Here is a 16,510-nt window from a genome sequence, read left to right as displayed (position 1 = left end):
TACCCGGAAGTCGCTCGGTTGCCATGGAGACGGTGACGCGTTTCCGCCGCGCCGCCGCCATCCCGGAAGTGCCGCCCCCCCTCACGCCTCAGCGTGGCCGCCATGGTGAGATCGGGATCGCCACGGGCTCGTGGCTCGCGATTTTTGGTCGCCACCGATGATTTAGCGGCTCCACGCCCCCGGTCCGGGGCTCCTGGGACGCGGGGGGGCGGCTTGGCCGCCCCCCCGCGTCCCAGGAGCCCCGGACCGGGGGCCGCGCTCGCCCCCCCCCCCATCCTCCCCCCCATTTCCCTCCCGCCGCTCATTAATTATTTAATCATTAATTACAGAAGCCCATCCTGCTGCAAGGCCACGAGCGCTCCATCACTCAGATCAAATACAACCGCGAGGGAGACCTGCTGTTCACCGTGGCCAAGGATCCCGTGAGTGCTCCCCACCGCCGCTAATGAACGTTAATTTTTTCATATAATTAATTAATTTTTTTTTTAAATTTTGCCCCCTCGCAGATTGTCAATGTTTGGTATTCGGTGAATGGCGAGAGGTTGGGAACTTACAATGGGCACACGGGAGCTGTGTGGTGTGTGGATGCCGACTGTATCCTTTGATCCCCCCCCAAAAAAAAACCAAAAAAACCGGTTTTATTCCATGTTTTAGCGGCTGAATCATTCCCGGCGATTCCTCCCGGCCGCTCCTCATTTCCCTCTCAAAGAGGAGCAGCTCACTCTTGTGCTGCCTCTTCTTTTCCCACCCTTTGGGTGGTTTTCCATTTGGGATAACATCCCGAAGGATATTTCAATGCTGCTTCCCTGGATATTTGGGAAGATTCCCCACGGGCAGCAGGGATAAAAATGTGGGCAAAATGCAACAAACTCAGCCTTTCCTTTAAAATTTCACGGGATTTTGCAACGGGAGCTCTTGGGCTCTGTGTTGCCTTTCCTGGGCTGGATCCCCCCCCTCAAAAAAAAAATCTAAAAATCAATTTTTGGGTGCAGCAACATCCTTTAAGTGCCCAGGCAGTGGAAATTTGGGGCTGATTTTCCCTTAGTGCTGGCCCAGGGGACACCAGGCACGTCCTGACGGGCTCTGCAGACAACAGCTGCCGCCTGTGGGACTGTGAGACAGGTGAGGAACGGCAAAAAGCTGCCCTGGGACACTCCCGAGCCTGGGGGGGACTTCCCTTTGTGCACGTGTTGGGTTCAGAGAGTGCCAAGGGTGATAAAAGGGTCACATCCTGGAGCTGGTGAGGGAGCTCTGTTAAGTTCAGTCAAGACCTCACAGCAGGTAGGACAAGAAGCAAAGCAGGTGGTGCCTCACTGAAAAAAAAACCAGGGAAATTAAGGCATTTCTTGATCAGAAGTTGATCGATTTCTTTATCAGTTTCTTGATCAAAAGTTGATCGATTTCTTGGTCAATTTCTTGATCAAAAGTTGATCAATTTCTTTTTCAATTTCTTGATCAAAAGATCAATTTCTTGATCAAAAGTTGATCAATTTCTTTATCAATTTCTTGATCAAAAGTTGATTGATTTCTTTATCGATTTCTTGATCAAAAGTTGATCAATTTCTTGATCAAAAGTTGATCGATTTCTTTATCAATTTCTTGATCAAAAGGTGATCAATTTCTTTATTGATTTCTTGATCAAAAGTTGATCCATTTCTTTATCAATTTCTTGATCAGAAGTTGATCGATTTCTTGATCGATTTCTTGATCAAAAGTTGATCAATTTCTTGATCAAAAGTTGATCGATTTCTTGATCAGAAGTTGATCCATTTCTTTATCAATTTCTTGATCAGAAGTTGATCAGTTTCTTGATCAGAAGTTGATCAATTTCTTGATCAGAAGTTGATGGATTTCTTGATCAGAAGTTGATGGATTTCTTGATCGATTTCTTGATCAGAAGTTGATCAGTTTCTTGATCAGAAGTTGATGGATTTCTTGATCAGAAGTTGATCAGTTTGTTGATCAGAAGTTGATCAGTTTCTTGATCAGAAGTTGATGGATTTCTTGATCAGAAGTTGATGGATTTCTTGATCAGAAGTTGATCAGTTTCTTGATCAGAAGTTGATGGATTTCTTGATCAGAAGTTGATCAGTTTGTTGATCAGAAGTTGATCAGTTTCTTGATCAGAAGTTGATGGATTTCTCGATCAGTTTCTTGATCAGAAGTTGATCAGTTTCTTGATCAGAAGTTGATCAGTTTCTTGATCAGAAGTTGATGGATTTCTCGATCAGTTTCTTGACCAGAAGTTGAAAGCTCAGAGAAGGACAGGTAAGAAGGAGATCCGTGCCCTGCAGGGCAGTGAGGAGACAGTTGCTGGTGGCTCCGATCATGCAGCTCAAGCCAGTAAAAGAATTGTTTGATGCATTTTGCTCCGCTGGTCAGAAGAAGCAGAAGTTGGCTCTCCACGGAGGGACAGGATGCGGGGAAGGGCTGGCTGGAGCTGGGGGTGCTGTTGGAAGGGCTTTTCCAAGCCCAAGCATTCCACGAGGAGAGCTGGGAGTGCCTCCCCCCCTGCTGCTGGCCCTGCCATCATCCCTGAGCTCTGTGCCGGCCCTGCTGGGCTGGGAATGGCACAGCACAGAGATGTGGGACTGAATCCGTGCCTGAATTCCCACCCAGAGCATTCCAGGGTCCTGTTCTGTGTTGTTTTTAGTGAGGGAATCATTTCCCAGCTCCATGGAAACCCCTCTTCCCTGCTAAAGTCTGAGTCTCCCCAAGCAAAGCTGGAAGTGACACAGAGCAGGGACATGGAACTGAATCCATCCCTAAATTCCATTCCAGGGTTGTGTTCCATGTTCTCCCAAGTTGTTTTTTAGTGAGGGAATCACTTCCCAGCTCCCTGGAAATTCCTCTTCCCTTTTAAAATCTGAGTCTCCCCTGAGTGAGGCTGGAAGTGACACAGAGCAGGGCTGTGGAACTGAATCCATCCCTAAATTCCCACCCAGAGCACTCCAGGGTCCTGTCCCGTGTCATTTTTAGTGAGGGAATCATTTCCCAGCTCCATGGAAACCCCTCTTCCCTGCTAAAGTCTGAGTCTCCCCAAGCAAAGCTGGAAGTGACACAGAGCAGGGACATGGAACTGAATCCGTCCCTGAATTCCCACCCAGAGCATTCCAGGATTCTGTTCCATGTTATTTTTAATGAGGAAAACCTTTCCCAGCTCCCTGAAAATTCCTCTTCCCTGTTAAAATCTGGGTCTCCCCAAGCAAGGCTGGAAGTGACACAGAGCAGGGATGTGGAACTGAATCCATCCCTAAATTCCATTCCAGGGTTCTATTCCAGGTTCTCCCAAGGTGTTTTTAATGAGGGAATCATTTCCCAGCTCCATGGAAACCCCTCTTCCCTGTTAAAATCTGAGTCTCCCCTGAGTGAGGCTGGAAGTGACACAGAGCAGGGACATGGAACTGAATCCATCCCTAAATTCCCACCCAGAGCACTCCAGGGTTCTGTCCTGTGTCATTTTTAGTGAGGGAATCATTTCCCAGCTCCATGGAAACCCCTCTTCCCTGCTAAAATCTGAGTCTCCCCTGAGCAAGGCTGGAAGTGACACAGAGCAGGGACATGGAACTGAATCCGTCCCTGAATTCCCACCCAGAGCATTCCAGGATTCTGTTCCATGTTATTTTTAATGAGGAAAACCTTTCCCAGCTTCCTGAAAATTCCTCTTCCCTGTTAAAATCTGAGTCTCCCCTGAGCAAGGCTGGAAGTGACACAGGGCAGTGACATGGAACTGAATCCATCCCTAAATTCCATTCCAGGATTCTATTCCATGTTCTCCCAGGGTGTTTTTAATGAGGGAATCATTTCCCAGCTCCCTGAAAACTCCTCTTCCCTGTTAAAATCTGAGTCTCCCCTGAGTGAGGCTGGAAGTGTCACAGAGCAGGGACATGGAACTGAATCCATCCCTAAATTCCATTCCAGAGCATTCCAGGGTTCTGTTCCATGTTATTTTTAATGAGGGAATAATTTCCCAGCTCCTTAAAATTCCTTTTCCCCTCCCCTGTTAAAATCTGAGGTTCCTCTGAGCAAGACTGGAAGTGGCACCTCGGTGCAGGGCTGTGGAACTGAATCCATCCCTAAATTCCCACCCAGAGCATTTCAGGATTCCACTCCATGATCTCCCAAGGTGTTTTTAGTGAGGGAATCATTTCCCAGCTCCCTGAAAATTTCTCTTCCCTGTTAAAATCTGAGTCTCCCCTGAGCAAGGCTGGAAGTGTCACAGAGCAGTGACATGGAACTGAATCCATCCCTAAATTCCCTTCCAATGCATTCCAGGGTTCTGTTCCATGTTCTCCCAGGATTCTGTTCCATGTTCTCCCAAGGTGTTTTTAGTGAGGGAATCATTTCCCAGCTCCCTGAAAATTCCTCTTCCCTGTTAAAATCTGAGTCTCCCCTGAGCAAGGCTGGAAGTGACGCCTCAGTGCAGGGCTGTGGAACTGAATCCATCCCTAAATTCCCACCCAGAGCATTTCAGGATTCCACTCCATGATCTCCCAAGGTGTTTTTAATGAGGGAATCATTTCCCAGCTCCATGAAAATTCCTCTTCTCCTCCCCTGTTAAAATCTGAGACTCCCCTGAGCGAGGCTGGAAGTGACACAGAGCAGTGACATGGAACTGAATCCATCCCTAAATTCCATTCCTGAGCATTCCAGGGTTCTGTTCCATGTTCTCCCAGGATTCTGTTCCATGTTCTCCCAAGGTGTTTTTAGTGAGGGAATCACTTCCCAGCTCCATGGAAACCCCTCTTCCCTGTTAAAATCTGACTCTCCCCTGAGCAAGGCTGGAAGTGACGCCTCAGTGCAGGGGTGTGGAACTGAATCCATCCCTAAATTCCCACCCAGAGCACTCCAGGCTCCAGTCCCTGACCTCCCAGTCAGTTTGGAGTGAGGGGACGAGTTCCCAGCTCCCTGCCATCACCTCCCTCCTGTCCCCCTGTGCTCCCCCAGGGAAGCAGCTGGCCCTGGTGAAGACCAGCTCGGCCGTCAGGACGTGCGGCTTCGACTTCGGAGGGAACATCATCATGTTTTCCACGGATAAGCAGATGGGCTACCAGTGCTTCGTCAGCTTCTTCGACCTCAGGGACCCCAGCCAGATCGGTGAGGGGCCAGGGAATCTCCCTCAGTGATCCCACACAGCTTTTTGGGGTTCAATCTCACCCCGTTCCTTCCCCTGGCCCGAATTGCTCCAGCACTTCCAGGGATGGAGCACTGGAGATGCTTCCCTAAAAAAACCAAAAAAAAATCTCTTTGTTGAGTGGCTGGGAGTGGTTGGGGGGTGATCACATCAGCAAGGACACAATTCCTTCCCCCCCTTCCCTGTGGGGTTCCTTTGGGAACAGCAAAATGCTGCCCCTGAGCTCCACAAATAAAAACCACCAAGGAATCCACCCTTGGAATGGTGGAGAACCCCAAATCACCAAAGAATCCACCCTTGGAATGGTGGAGAACCCCAAATCACCAAGGGATCCACCCTTGGAATGGTGGAGAACCCCAAATCCCCAAGGGATCCACCCTTGAAATGGTGGAAAAGCCCAAATCACCAAGGAATCCATCCTTGAAATTCTGGAAAAGCCCAAATCACCAAGGAATCCATCCTTGAAATTCTGGAAAAGCCCAAATCACCAAGGGATCCACCCTTGAAATTCTGGAAAAGCCCAAATCACCAAGGAATCCACCCTTGGAATGGTGGAAAAAGCCCAAATCACCAAGGAATCCACCCTTGAAATGCTGGAAAAGCCCAAATCACCAAGGAATCCACCCTTGGAATGGTGGAAAAGCCCAAACCACCAAGGAATCCACCCTTGGAATGGTGGAAAAGCCCAAATCCCAAGGAATCCACCCTTGGAATGGTGGAAAAGCCCAAACCACCAAGGAATCCACCCTTGGAATGGTGGAAAAGCCCAAATCACCAAGGAAAACACCCTTGGAATGGTGGAAAAGCCCAAATCCCCAAGGAATCCACCCTTGCAATGCTGGAAAAGCCCAAATCCCCAATGAATCTCCCCTTGGAATGCTGGAAGAGCCCAAATCCCAGCTGAGCAGGGGACACAAAAGCACAGAGGTGGGTGCAGTCCCTGAGGGTGGCTGCTGGCTCCTTCCCACAGAGAACAACGAGCCCTACATGAAGATTCCCTGCAGCGACTCCAAGATCACCAGCGCCGTGTGGGGCCCTCTCGGGGAGTTCATCATTGCTGGCCACGAGAATGGGGAGCTCAACCAGTTCAGTGCCAAGGTCAGGGCCTGGGGCAGGCTGGAGCAGCATTCCTGGGGGGATTTGGGGCTGGAATGTGGGATTTGGGGCTCCAAACAGCAGCTTCAGCAAGGATCATTAAAATATGGGGCTGCTCTGAGTGAGGCTGGGATTGGCACAGCACAGAGATGTGGGACTGAATCCATCCCTAAATTCTCTTCCCACCCAGAGCATTCCAGGGTTCTGTTCCATGTTGTTTTTAGTGAGGGAATCACTTCCCAGCTCCCTGAAAATTCCTCTTCCCTGTTAAAATCTGAGTCTCCCTGAGCAAGGCTGGAAGTGACACAGAGCAGGGACATGGAACTGAATCCATCCCTAAATTCCCTCCCAAGGCATTCCAGGATTCTGTTCCATGTTCTCCCAGGATTCTGTTCCATGTTCTCCCAGGATTCTATTCCATGTTCTCCCAGGGTGTTTTGAAGGAGGGAATCACTTCCCAGCTCCCTGAAAACTCCTTTTCCCCCTCCCCTTGTTAAAATCTGAGGCTTCCCCAAGCCAGGCTGGAAGTGGCACCTCAGTGCAGGGCTGTGGAACTGAATCCATCCCTAAATTCCCACCCAGAGCATTCCAGTGTCCGTTCCATGTTCTCCCAAGGTGTTTTTAATGAGGGAATCACTTCCCAGCTCCCTGAAAATTCCTCTTCCCTTTTAAAATCTGAGTCTCCCCTGAGCGAGGCTGGAATTGACACAGCGCAGAGATGTGGAACTCAATCCATCCCTAAATTCCCACCCAGAGCACTCCAGGATTCTATTCCATGTTGTTTTTAGTGAGGGAATCACTTCCCAACTCCCTGAAAATTCCTCTTCTCCTCCAGTCAGGGGAGCAGCTGTCGAATATCAAGGAGCACACCAAGCAAATCAACGACATCCAGACCTCCCGGGACATGACCATGTTCATCACTGCTTCCAAGGATAACACAGCCAAGGTGAGCTTCTCCTGGAGATTTCCTGCCAGGATCTCTGCTCAGGGGGAGTTTTGCTGCTTGGGAATGTTCAGTGAGGAAGAGGAGGTGCTAAACAAACAGGCAAGCTCTGAGAATGAAATATTTGGGTATTTCCATGGAACGTCTGCAGTTTGTCGCCTCTGGAAGGTGGGAGATTTCCCTTTCTGGGGGGAATATTTTTGGGATTTGAGCTTGCAAGAGGGAACATCCATGCAGGTGAGGCTCCTGGTCTGGAGCTAATTCATGAATTTCTCCTTTTTCCCTCGTAGCTCTTTGACTGCACATCCCTGCAGCACCTGAAGACGTTCCGGACGGAGCGGCCGGTGAATTCTGCCGCCCTTTCCCCCATTTTTGACCACGTAAGGATGAGCTCCCTCAGGGTGTCACCAATCCTGTGATTCCTGCACTGTGAGAGTTCCCAGTCCAGCCTAAAACCAGGACTCTGGAATGAGCCTGGGGAATTTTGCTGGGTCAGGCACTGGGAGGAAAGTTTGGTGTCCTCTGATCAATTGTGTAAGAGAGGTGGGAATTCCTCAGAGGGTCTGGAGGGCTGCTGATGGATTTGTGGGATTTCTGGGATTAATGGGAAGTGCTGGAGGCAGTCACCACCCCTTGAGGTGTCCAGGGAACCTCTAGACCTGGCACTCACTGCTCTAAACTGGTTTCAAGGTGGGGACCAATGTTGGGCTTGATCTCGGAGGTCTTTCCCAACCTCGGTGATCCCAGGATTCCCTAAATCCCACAGGGAAGCACTGAAGGGCTGGGATTTCTCTGGTTTCTCTCCCCTGCAGGTGGTGCTGGGTGGAGGGCAGGAGGCCATGGATGTGACCACGACCTCCACCAGGATTGGCAAATTCGAGGCCAGGTTGGTCCTTTTCCCTCTGGCTGGGCCAAATCCTCACCCAGAGCACTCCTGACATCCCAAGGATTGCTCTTCCCTTTCTTTTGGGAAGTTGGCAGTGCTGGAGGAGCTCCTTTTTTTTGTTTTGTTATGTCCCTGCTGGGCTTGTGACAATTTCAATCTTCCTCCTCCCAGGTTCTTCCACTTGGCTTTCGAGGAGGAGTTTGGCAGAGTCAAGGGGCACTTCGGGCCCATCAACAGCGTCGCCTTCCACCCTGATGGGAAGAGGTGAGAGCCTCCCTGGGGACCTTGCAGCATCCCCAGTCCACCCAATCCCACTTTTTAACTGGGATATGACCAGACTCAGGGGATTTCTGTGGTGGGAATGGAACCAGCACCTGAATTCTCCCGTTCTGAGCCAGCCCAGGGGGTCACTCACACCCTGCCCCACACTTGGGCCACGTCACTGATCCTTTTTTTCCCCTTTGTGATTCCTGTATCAGTTTCAGGAGGGGGTGGTGAGGCCAGACTTCCCCTTCTTTGCTGCCAGCAGCATTCCTGACTTTCCCTTTCCTCCCTGCAGCTACAGCAGTGGGGGTGAGGATGGCTACGTCCGCATCCATTACTTCGATCCCCAGTACTTCGAGTTCGAGTTTGAAGCCTGAAGGAGAATTTCCCTCTCCTCTCCTCTTCTTTTCCCTTCTCCAACCCCTTGCCCAGTCCAGGGGCTCCACCACAGGACTGTTGGAAAGGCCTGAAGTTGTTCTTGGCAGCGATTTTGGGGGCTGTGGGGAGTTGGGGAAGTGGGAACTCCAGCAGCTCCAAAGGGCAGGAATGGCTTTTACTGGAACAAGAGTGAAGGGAACTGGGTTGGCTGCCTGCCTGCTGGGCATATTTATAAACCAGGGGAGGGGAAAAAAAAGAGGAAATAAATAGAAATCTTTTCTAAACACAAGGAAAAGCACCTCTGTGGGGTTTTTTTTTTAGGTTGGTTTTCCCCATCTGGACCAAAATTAACCCAAGGACTTTGCTTTCCCAGCTCAGTTGTCAGTGCTTTGTTCCACACCCGTGGAGCACTGCTGCTCCTCCTGGGACCTCTGCCCATCCATGAACTCCTTCCCAGGGAGGCTCCACAGCCTCAGGCCCTGCCCTGAAGTGTGAAAAAGCTGGAAGTGCAGCAGCCAGGAATTGTTTTCCAGCTGCCACGCACGCGCCCGGCCCCGCCGCTCTGTTTATCTGCTGGGCTGACCCCGAGCCAGCTTCCCTCATGGAACAGTTATTTCCTCCCTGGGAGCTCCTGCTGCAGATCCTCACCCTCCTGTCTCTCCAGAGGGGTGGTTTGTTTTTTATTTTTTTGGTTTTTTTTTTTTTTTTTTCTCTTTCCTTCCTCAAAACTGGGCCCAAGGGCAGAATTCCCAGGCTGGCTCCTGGCTCGGAGCTGCTGGCACAGCACCGAGGCTGCAGCCTTTGTGATTTTGGGGGGGAGTGTTTGTTTTTTGTGTGATCTTATGAGGTTTTCTTGGTGTGATCTGTTGGGGTTTCTTGGTGTGATCTGTTGGGTTTTTTTGGTGTGATCTGCTGTGGGTTTTTTGGTGTGATCTGCTGTGGGTTTTTTGGTGTGATCTGAGGGTTTCTGTGTGATCTGTTGGGGTTTTCTTGGTGTGATCTGTTGGGGTTTTTTGGTGTGATCTGAGGGTTTTTTGATCTGCTGGTGTTTTTTGGTGTGATCTGCTGTGGGTTTTTTGGTGTGATCTGCTGTGGGTTTTTTGGTGTGATCTGAGGGTTTTTTGATCTGCTGGTGTTTTTTGGTGTGATCTGCTGGGTTTTCTGTGTGATCTGCTGCCCTTTAGCTCCAGAGCCATCCACGGGCACTGCTGCAATCCCAGTGGGAAGGAGCAGCTCCCTTATGGAAGAGCAAGACTCAGGCAGGGGCTGGGAGAGAGATTTACTGAAACCAGCTCAGGGTGGGCAGCTAAAGGCTGGGAAAGAGGCTCTGTCCCCTCTCCCAGAGCTGTCCACGGGCTCTGTGTCCTGCACAGCCCTTCCCATGGGAAGATCCAGTGTCACCTTGTCCCAGCTGTCCAGGCTTCAGCGTCGTTCTCTGTCCCAGCCGGGGGCTCGGGGAGGGACTGGCTCAGCCTTTTCCCTGTGCTCTCCTTGGTGGAGGAGCTGTTTCCCTCCTTGATGGAGGAGCTGTTTCCCTCCTTGATGGAGGAGCTGTTTCCCTCCACCAACCTCCGGATCTCCACCCAGGCCTCATCCAGGTGCTGGGAAGGACGGATCCAGCGAAGGAAGAAACCTGGGAGGGAAGGGGCTGGGGGTTATCTCAGCCCTGTCAGAGAGGGAAGGGCAGAGCAGCTTCTCCTGAGCCAGCCCAGCTGGGAGCTGCGGGTGGATTTTGGGAGGATCCCGCTCACCCTGCCACAGCTGGATGCTCTGGGGCTCCACGGAGGGCCAGATCACCAGGGGGTTGTGCGAGTAGAGAGGGTTCAGGTACTTCTGCTTCTCCTCAGGCTGGTTCAGCCAGGCCCACAGCGAGTGTGTGCTTTCCTTCACCTTACACAGGCTCCTGGGGGGACAGGTGGGGCGCATTCCAGTCCCCAGCAGGCTTTGGTGTCACCTACGCCGTGACAGGAGGGGTCACACACCGACCTCTCCCTCTCGTTGTTGCACAGGAAGGTGCCGTAGGCCGAGGCGTAGGCGTTGTCGAAGAGGGTGAGGAGCAGCTGCTCCCCGAATTCCAGGGAGAAGGGGAACTGCCGGCTCAGCTGCCACACGCAGTCGAGGAAGAGGAGGAAGGTGGGCGCCTCCTGCTTCCCTCGGGCGTGGGAGGAGGCGGAGCGGGCGCAGCGCAGCTGGAAGGGGTGCCCGGCCTGCGGGACCCGCACGGGGAGCTGGGCTGAGGGCGCCCAGCCAGCCTGGGATCCCCGCCCTCCTCAGAACAGCGCTCACCTCGATCCATTCCCGCTCCAGCAGCCCCTGGAATCCCTCCAGCGTGCGGCAGGCCGGGTCCAGGATGAGCTGGGCCAGCGCCGTCACCAGCAGCGTGGTGTCCGTCCCCTCCGCGCCGTGCACCAGCACGCTGCAGCCCTCCCTGCCGGGGTGACGCCAGCATTCAGCCCACACCAGGGGCCTGGCCAAGGGGAAAGGCGGGCAAGGCGCAGCCCCCCTCACCTGTCCAGGCACTGGGCAGCCAGGCAGGCCGTGCTCAGGGCGGCCTTGACGTGGCTCAGCCAGCGGCTGCCGTCCAGCCGGCCCAGCCAGCGCTCCATGCTGGGCGCGGGCTCGCCGCACGCCTCCACCAGCTTGGCGAAGCTCTCCTGCAGCGGGCGGCCCCTGGCAGAGGGCACGGAGGTGTGTGGAGGGGTCCCCGTGTCACACGGGGTTGGGGGGGGGGACAGCAGCCAGCCCTCACCTCTCCAGGGCGCGGTGGAGCCGCCGCCACTGTGGGTAGGAGGATTTGGGCTCGGTGCCGCCGCCGCTCATGCGGGCCTGCCTGGCCGCCTGCGCCGAGCGCGTGTCGATGACGAAGCCCCGCTCGCCCTCGGCCAGGATCGTCCCCAGGAGCTTCTCGTCCTCGCGGCACCGCCGCCGGTTGGGCCCGGTCAGGGGCTGGCTGCTGCGGAGCAGGGCCTGGGGGACGGGGGGGGACAGCTGGGAATGTCCAGCCCGGAGGAGAGAAAGCTCCAGGGTGAGCTTAGAGAGCCTAAAGGGGCTCCGGGAGAGCTGCAGAGGGATTTGGGACAAAGGATGGAGGGACAGGACACAGGGAATGGCTTCCACTGGCAGAGGGCAGGGATGGGTGGGATACTGGCAATTGGGAATTGTTCCCTGGGAGGGTGTGGAGGGGCCAGAATGGCTTTCCCAGAGCAGCTGGATCCCTGGCAGTGCCCAGGTTGGACAGGGCTTGGAACAACGTGGGACAGCAGGAAGTGTCCCTGCCATGGCAGGGGTGGCACTGGATGAGCTTTAGGATCCTTTCCAACCCAGCTCTGGGATCCTATGAAGATGGAATCCCCCTTTCTGAGAGGCCCGGGGGGCAGGGCGGGCTGGCAGAGGGGCGGCACGGACTCACGGTGCCGTTTTTGGGGTGGAAGTAGCTGAGGACGGGGAAGCGCCCGCCCTGCCGGAACCGCGCCGCCTTTGCCACGGTGTCATCGCCCACGGCCGCGGGCACGATCACGGCGGGGGGGTACGACGGGCAGGCGCTGAAGTCGCGGTTCACGGTGCTCAGCCGCCACTGGCTCGTCTGGGGGAGAGGCGACATCAGCGGCAGAGCGCGGGGGAGGCGCCGGGTCCCTCCCGGGCGGGCTCACCTGCGAGGCGACCTGCTGGAAGTGGCGCTCGGGGGGACACAGGTGCCAGCCCTGCTGCAGCCGCAGGCTCGGGGGGCGGTAGAAGAACGGGTACATCATCATCACCGAGTCCACCGAGGAGAGCGCCTGCGGCGGGGGGCACGCCGGGCTGCTCAGGGGCACCGCGGCTGCCACGGTGGCCGTGCGCCAGCGCTGCCGGAGCCGCGTGTTTACCCGCTTAATGCCAGACCCAGAGCAAACACGGCGGCGCTTTTCCCCCGGCCAACCCTTTGCTCACCTCGATGGAGCTGGCCACGTTCAGACACTCCTCCATGCCCGGGATCTCCAGCTGCAGCACCTTCAGGTCCTTGCAGCGCAGCGTGATGGTGCCGGAGGAGCCGGAGACCCTGCGGGACGGGACGGGGGGGGTCAGGGCTGGCTGGGGGACACACGGGGACAGCTCCGAGCTGCCCTCTCCCCCCGGGGGCTGTGCCGGACTCCGGGCTCTCGTGTGCCACCGCAGCCCGGTGGGTGGGTGGGTGGCAGAGGCGGGAGAGCCAAAAAAGCCAAACCTGGTGTCCCGCAGGGAGCCGCCAGTCCGGGGGGGTTGGTACCAGCCTAAATTCTGCACTCTGGGGAGGAGAGGAGTCAATGCCCGCCCTGCCCCGCGTGGGCCGGGAGGAAGAGGAAGGACACGGCCGGGCGGGGCAGCGCGGTGCCCGTGGGGCGCCCACCGGGAGAAAGGCGGGGGTGGGGGGGATCCTCCAGCTCAGGCAGGGGTGACAGGGACAGGGACAGCCCTGGGGACAAGGCCACCTTTTCTCCACGGCGTCCACGTTGCGGATGAGCAGCCAGAGCTCCAGGTCGCCGCGGGGGCAGGAGGAGAGCAGCAGGTGGTGGCTGGTGATGCACAGGGTGCCCCGGACCGCGGGCAGCCCCGGCCGCGACAGCAGCACGTCCTCCACCGTCGCCGTCTTGATCAGCTCCGAGAACTCCATGGGCGCTGCCTCGGCCCGGCCGGGGAGGGACGGCAGGGGAAAAAGGGGAAATCCTGCAGCTCTCGGCCCGCCTGGAAACCCCTTCCCTGCGCGTCACGCGGCGCCCTGCGGGGCTGTCCCCTCTCCGTGTTGACGCTGTCACCTCCAGCGCGCGGCAGTGCCACGCGCCCTCCGCCAGGCAGTGGGGAAACTGAGGCACGGGCGGCTGAGCTGGCTGCAGTCTCCCCAGTACCGGCTGTGCTGGAGGGGGTTTTTGCGGGGGGGAACGGGGATCGCGGGGAGCAGCTCCCGGTCCTTCCCCGCCGCGTTGGGCGGCACCCCCGTTACCGGCCCCGACACGAGCCGGCTGCCAGCGTCCCCACGGGCTCTGCTGTCCCCAAAGCCACCCCCGGGGCTGGGGGACGGGGCAGGGGAGGAGGAGGAGGAGGAGGGTGGCGGCGCTCCTGCCCCGGCCACACCTCTGCTTACCTGCTCGGGCTGGGTGGCAGGCGGGCACCTCAGAGTGCCAGCAGGGAAGCGCTGGCCATAAGGAGAGAGGACTTTCGGGGTTGCAAGAGGGAATTTTGGGTTCAAGCAGACAAATTTGGGTGCAAGACTCTTCCTTGGGGCGCAAGGAAGAGTCTCAGGGCGCAAGGAGGGGGGATCTGGGGTGCCAGCGGGAGAGCTGGGGGTGCGAGGGCGGGGATTCGGGGGTGCAGGAGCACCTCGGGCAGTTCGGGCACCTCGGGGTGGAAGCGGGGGGTGGCGATGTCCCCGCACAGCCCGGCCCGGCCCGGCCCGGCCGGCGGATGTCGGGTTTAAGGTGGCCCGGCCCGGAGGGACGCGGCGATGCCCGGGGCTGGAGCTGGGGCTGGGGGGGGTCACTGCGTGCGGTGCGACAGCGAGGGGACACGGGGGGGGGCGTGGGAAGGGACACGCGAGGGGACAGCGGGACTCGAGAGCAGCGCGGGGGGAGCACGCGGGGGATTTGGGGGCTACTCTGGGGGGGCTGGAGGGGACGGGGGTGGGCACGCACGGAGCAGGTGGGACCCGGGGATGCAGGTGAGACCCCTGAGCCACCTCCGCTGCCCCTGGAGCCCCGCGGGCAGGGGAGAGGTGGCACGGGACAGATCCGGACGCGGCTCCACCTTAAGGTCCCGTCCGGGTGCGGGACCCTGGCTGCCCCCCGTGGGCTCCCCCCCCCTCCGTTTCTTTTTCCTTCCTCGGGCTTTTTTGGGCCCCCCCCAAGAAGCGGGGAGGGGCGGGTGAGCCCGGGGATAAATCATTCCCGCTCCTCCGTGCCCGGTGAAGGCTCCGTCCGGGAACGGGGAGTCTCCTCCCAGGCGGAGACAATGATGTTAAAAAAGAAAAGAAAAGGGAAAAAAAAAAAAAAACCAACAAAACAAAACAAAACAAAACAAAAAAAACCAAAAACGCCAACCCAAACGCAACAAGCCAAAAATACTCCTCTGGATAAGGAAATTCCTGCCCATCGCCCTTGGGGTGGATAAATAGCCGGGAACCGGGTGCAGCTGGGGCAGGGAAGTGGGTGGGTGGTCGTGGTCAGGCTGGGGGCTTCATTTCCCCGCGGGCAGGTGTTGAGGGGGCACAGAGCAGCGGGGGTCTTGGGGGAGGGCTCTGCTTTGTCCCACCATGGCTTTCAGCCAGCTGAAATTCAAGGAACTGGGCGAGGAGGAGCCCACCTGGGAGGAGGAGAACCTGGAGAGCGTGAAGGCGCTGGCGGCCAAGCTGAAGCTGCAGACGCGCCGTCCCTCGTACCTGGAGTGGGAGGCCCGGGTGAGGGGGCAGCGCTGGGGCACCCCCGGGGGCACCCGGGGGGCAGAGCAGAGCCCCGGGCACCCCCAGGAGCAGCAGGGCGGCGGCGTTGGTGGCTTTGCCACCGTGGAGGCGGCTCTGGAGTGGCTCAGGACGGAGCTGGTGAGTAGGACGGGGACAAGGAGCGGGATGGGGACCCCGTGCGCGACCCCAGCGGAGGCGGCAGGGCGGCGGGGTCTGAGCTCCTCTGGGTGTACGCGGGTTTTCCCGAGATTTTTGGTGGCTCTGCGGCGCCACAGCTCTGCCCCTGACCCCGCACGGCACCGGGGGTCGTGGCCTTGTGGGGGTCAGCGCTTGTCACCCCCCTCCTGCCGCTCTGGGGGCGGCACAGGGGGCACGGGCTGAGCCGTGGCTGTGCCCAGCCTGGCACCGCGGGCCGACAGCGGGGTCTGTGCCCTGGCCGAGCCCCATCCCCGCTGCCCGGGCAGCCGATCCCGCTCCATGCCTGTTCCCTCCTGCCCCCAGCGGGAGATGCAGGCCCTGGACCAGCGGCTGGCGCAGCAGCTGATGCGGCTGCGGGCGCGGCTGCACCGGCTGAAGGTGGAGCAGGCCTGCCACCAGCACAAGGAGATGCTGGACGACGCCACCTTCGGCCTCGAGGGCTGCGAGGAAGACTCGGATCTGCTGTGCACCATCCCCCCCAAGGCCGCCTTCCTGCTCTCCACGCCGCTCAAGCACATCGGCGTCACCCGCATGAACATCAACTCCCGCCGCTTCTCCCTGTGCTGAGCCCCCCCCCCGGAGGCTGCGGGGGAGCCCCGAGGGCACCCGAGGGTGTTTGGGGTCCCTCGGGACTCGGGGCAGGTCGTGCTGCCCCCAGGGCGATGCCACTGCCGCGGTGGCAGGGGAATGTCGCCATCCTCCGGGAGCACCGGAGTGTCACCACCCCCCCGGGGCGTCCTGGGGCCTGGCCCTGAGGGTGGTGGGGCTCAGCCCGGTGGGAAACGTGGGGAGCAGCCCTTGGAGGTGGAATAAAAGGAGGTGAGGGTGAGAGCTGATGGTTTTCCCTGATCTGTGCCTCCAGATGTGGCTCCCGGCCTTTTTTATTTTTTTGGGGCGGCTGACAGCTCCAGGTGCCACGTGGGGACGCGACTTTCCCAGCACCCCGTGTGAAGCAGTGCCAGGGAAGCCGTGGGGATCATTTCGGGCGCTGTTTCTCCTCCCCAGGGCCCGAATGTGCCCTCCAAGCTGCCACGGTCCCCCCCTGCACTGTCACCTCCGAGCTTCCTGCCTGTGCCTCGCCGAGCTCGCTGCGGCTTGACGCTCCATCAAAGAAGCCAGCACAATGCTGCTGTGGTTGCCGCGCTCCGAGCTGCCTCCAAAACAGCGCTGCCAGCCCGCCGGGGGCACCGCGTGTCCCCTCAGCCG

At 57.4% G+C, this 16,510-nt stretch overlaps 3 protein-coding genes across 8 annotated transcripts; 2 read left to right on the top strand and 1 right to left on the bottom strand.

Annotated features, from left to right (window-relative positions):
- Positions 1–9: 9 nt before the first annotated feature.
- On the top strand, positions 10–8,995 carry EIF3I (eukaryotic translation initiation factor 3 subunit I). Of its 2 annotated transcripts, none has more exons than XM_053999068.1 (11): positions 10–105; positions 330–422; positions 507–594; positions 1,057–1,122; positions 4,948–5,097; positions 6,105–6,232; positions 7,065–7,175; positions 7,463–7,552; positions 7,985–8,058; positions 8,230–8,322; positions 8,618–8,995. In XM_053999068.1, exons 1-11 carry the CDS (start codon positions 103–105, stop codon positions 8,697–8,699), a joined length of 978 nt encoding a protein of 325 aa, XP_053855043.1. In that variant the 5' UTR covers positions 10–102; the 3' UTR covers positions 8,700–8,995. The 2 variants fall into 2 exon arrangements, with proteins under 2 accessions (XP_053855043.1, XP_053855044.1); XM_053999069.1 differs by having other exon boundaries at positions 65–147.
- Positions 8,996–9,825: 830 nt separating this feature from the next.
- Positions 9,826–13,983, bottom strand: LOC128819109 (myotubularin-related protein 9-like). Of its 5 annotated transcripts, none has more exons than XM_053999052.1 (12): positions 13,796–13,983; positions 13,146–13,332; positions 12,902–12,961; positions 12,628–12,736; positions 12,351–12,476; positions 12,110–12,283; positions 11,450–11,667; positions 11,209–11,370; positions 10,987–11,128; positions 10,687–10,907; positions 10,452–10,603; positions 9,826–10,333 (listed from the first exon to the last, which is right to left on the bottom strand). In XM_053999052.1, the coding sequence occupies exons 2-12, from the start codon at positions 13,325–13,327 to the stop codon at positions 10,098–10,100; spliced, it is 1,782 nt and encodes a 593-aa protein (XP_053855027.1). In that variant the 5' UTR covers positions 13,328–13,332; positions 13,796–13,983; the 3' UTR covers positions 9,826–10,097. The 5 variants fall into 5 exon arrangements, with proteins under 5 accessions (XP_053855027.1, XP_053855028.1, XP_053855029.1 ...); XM_053999053.1 differs by having other exon boundaries at positions 10,687–10,802; XM_053999054.1 differs by lacking the exon at positions 12,110–12,283.
- Positions 13,984–14,959: 976 nt separating this feature from the next.
- FAM167B (family with sequence similarity 167 member B) lies at positions 14,960–16,165 on the top strand. The gene is made up of 2 exons (XM_053999071.1): positions 14,960–15,244; positions 15,608–16,165. Exons 1-2 carry the CDS (start codon positions 14,960–14,962, stop codon positions 15,869–15,871), a joined length of 549 nt encoding a protein of 182 aa, XP_053855046.1. The 3' UTR covers positions 15,872–16,165.
- Positions 16,166–16,510: the final 345 nt, after the last annotated feature.

This window comes from Vidua macroura, chromosome 25, assembly GCF_024509145.1.
Source record: "Vidua macroura isolate BioBank_ID:100142 chromosome 25, ASM2450914v1, whole genome shotgun sequence".
Taxonomy (NCBI): Eukaryota; Metazoa; Chordata; class Aves; order Passeriformes; family Viduidae; genus Vidua; species Vidua macroura.
Note: the sequence above shows the minus strand (reverse complement) of the source record. Positions and strands in the feature narration are given on the sequence as shown.

Coding starts and splice junctions, on each gene's coding strand:
- LOC128819109 (XM_053999052.1), bottom strand. CDS start 13,327: ATGGAGTTCTCGGAGCTGATCAAGACGGCGACGGTGGAGGACGTGCTG. Junction 11,668..12,109: donor TCCACCCCAAAAACGGCACC/GTGAGTCCGTGC, acceptor CCCGTCCCCCAG/GCCCTGCTCCGCAGCAGCCA. Junction 11,371..11,449: donor CTCCACCGCGCCCTGGAGAG/GTGAGGGCTGGC, acceptor GCCCTCTGCCAG/GGGCCGCCCGCTGCAGGAGA.
- EIF3I (XM_053999069.1), top strand. CDS start 103: ATGGTGAGATCGGGATCGCCACGGGCTCGTGGCTCGCGATTTTTG. Junction 148..329: donor CTCGTGGCTCGCGATTTTTG/GTCGCCACCGAT, acceptor CATTAATTACAG/AAGCCCATCCTGCTGCAAGG. Junction 5,098..6,104: donor CAGGGACCCCAGCCAGATCG/GTGAGGGGCCAG, acceptor TCCTTCCCACAG/AGAACAACGAGCCCTACATG.
- FAM167B (XM_053999071.1), top strand. CDS start 14,960: ATGGCTTTCAGCCAGCTGAAATTCAAGGAACTGGGCGAGGAGGAGCCC. Junction 15,245..15,607: donor AGTGGCTCAGGACGGAGCTG/GTGAGTAGGACG, acceptor TCCTGCCCCCAG/CGGGAGATGCAGGCCCTGGA.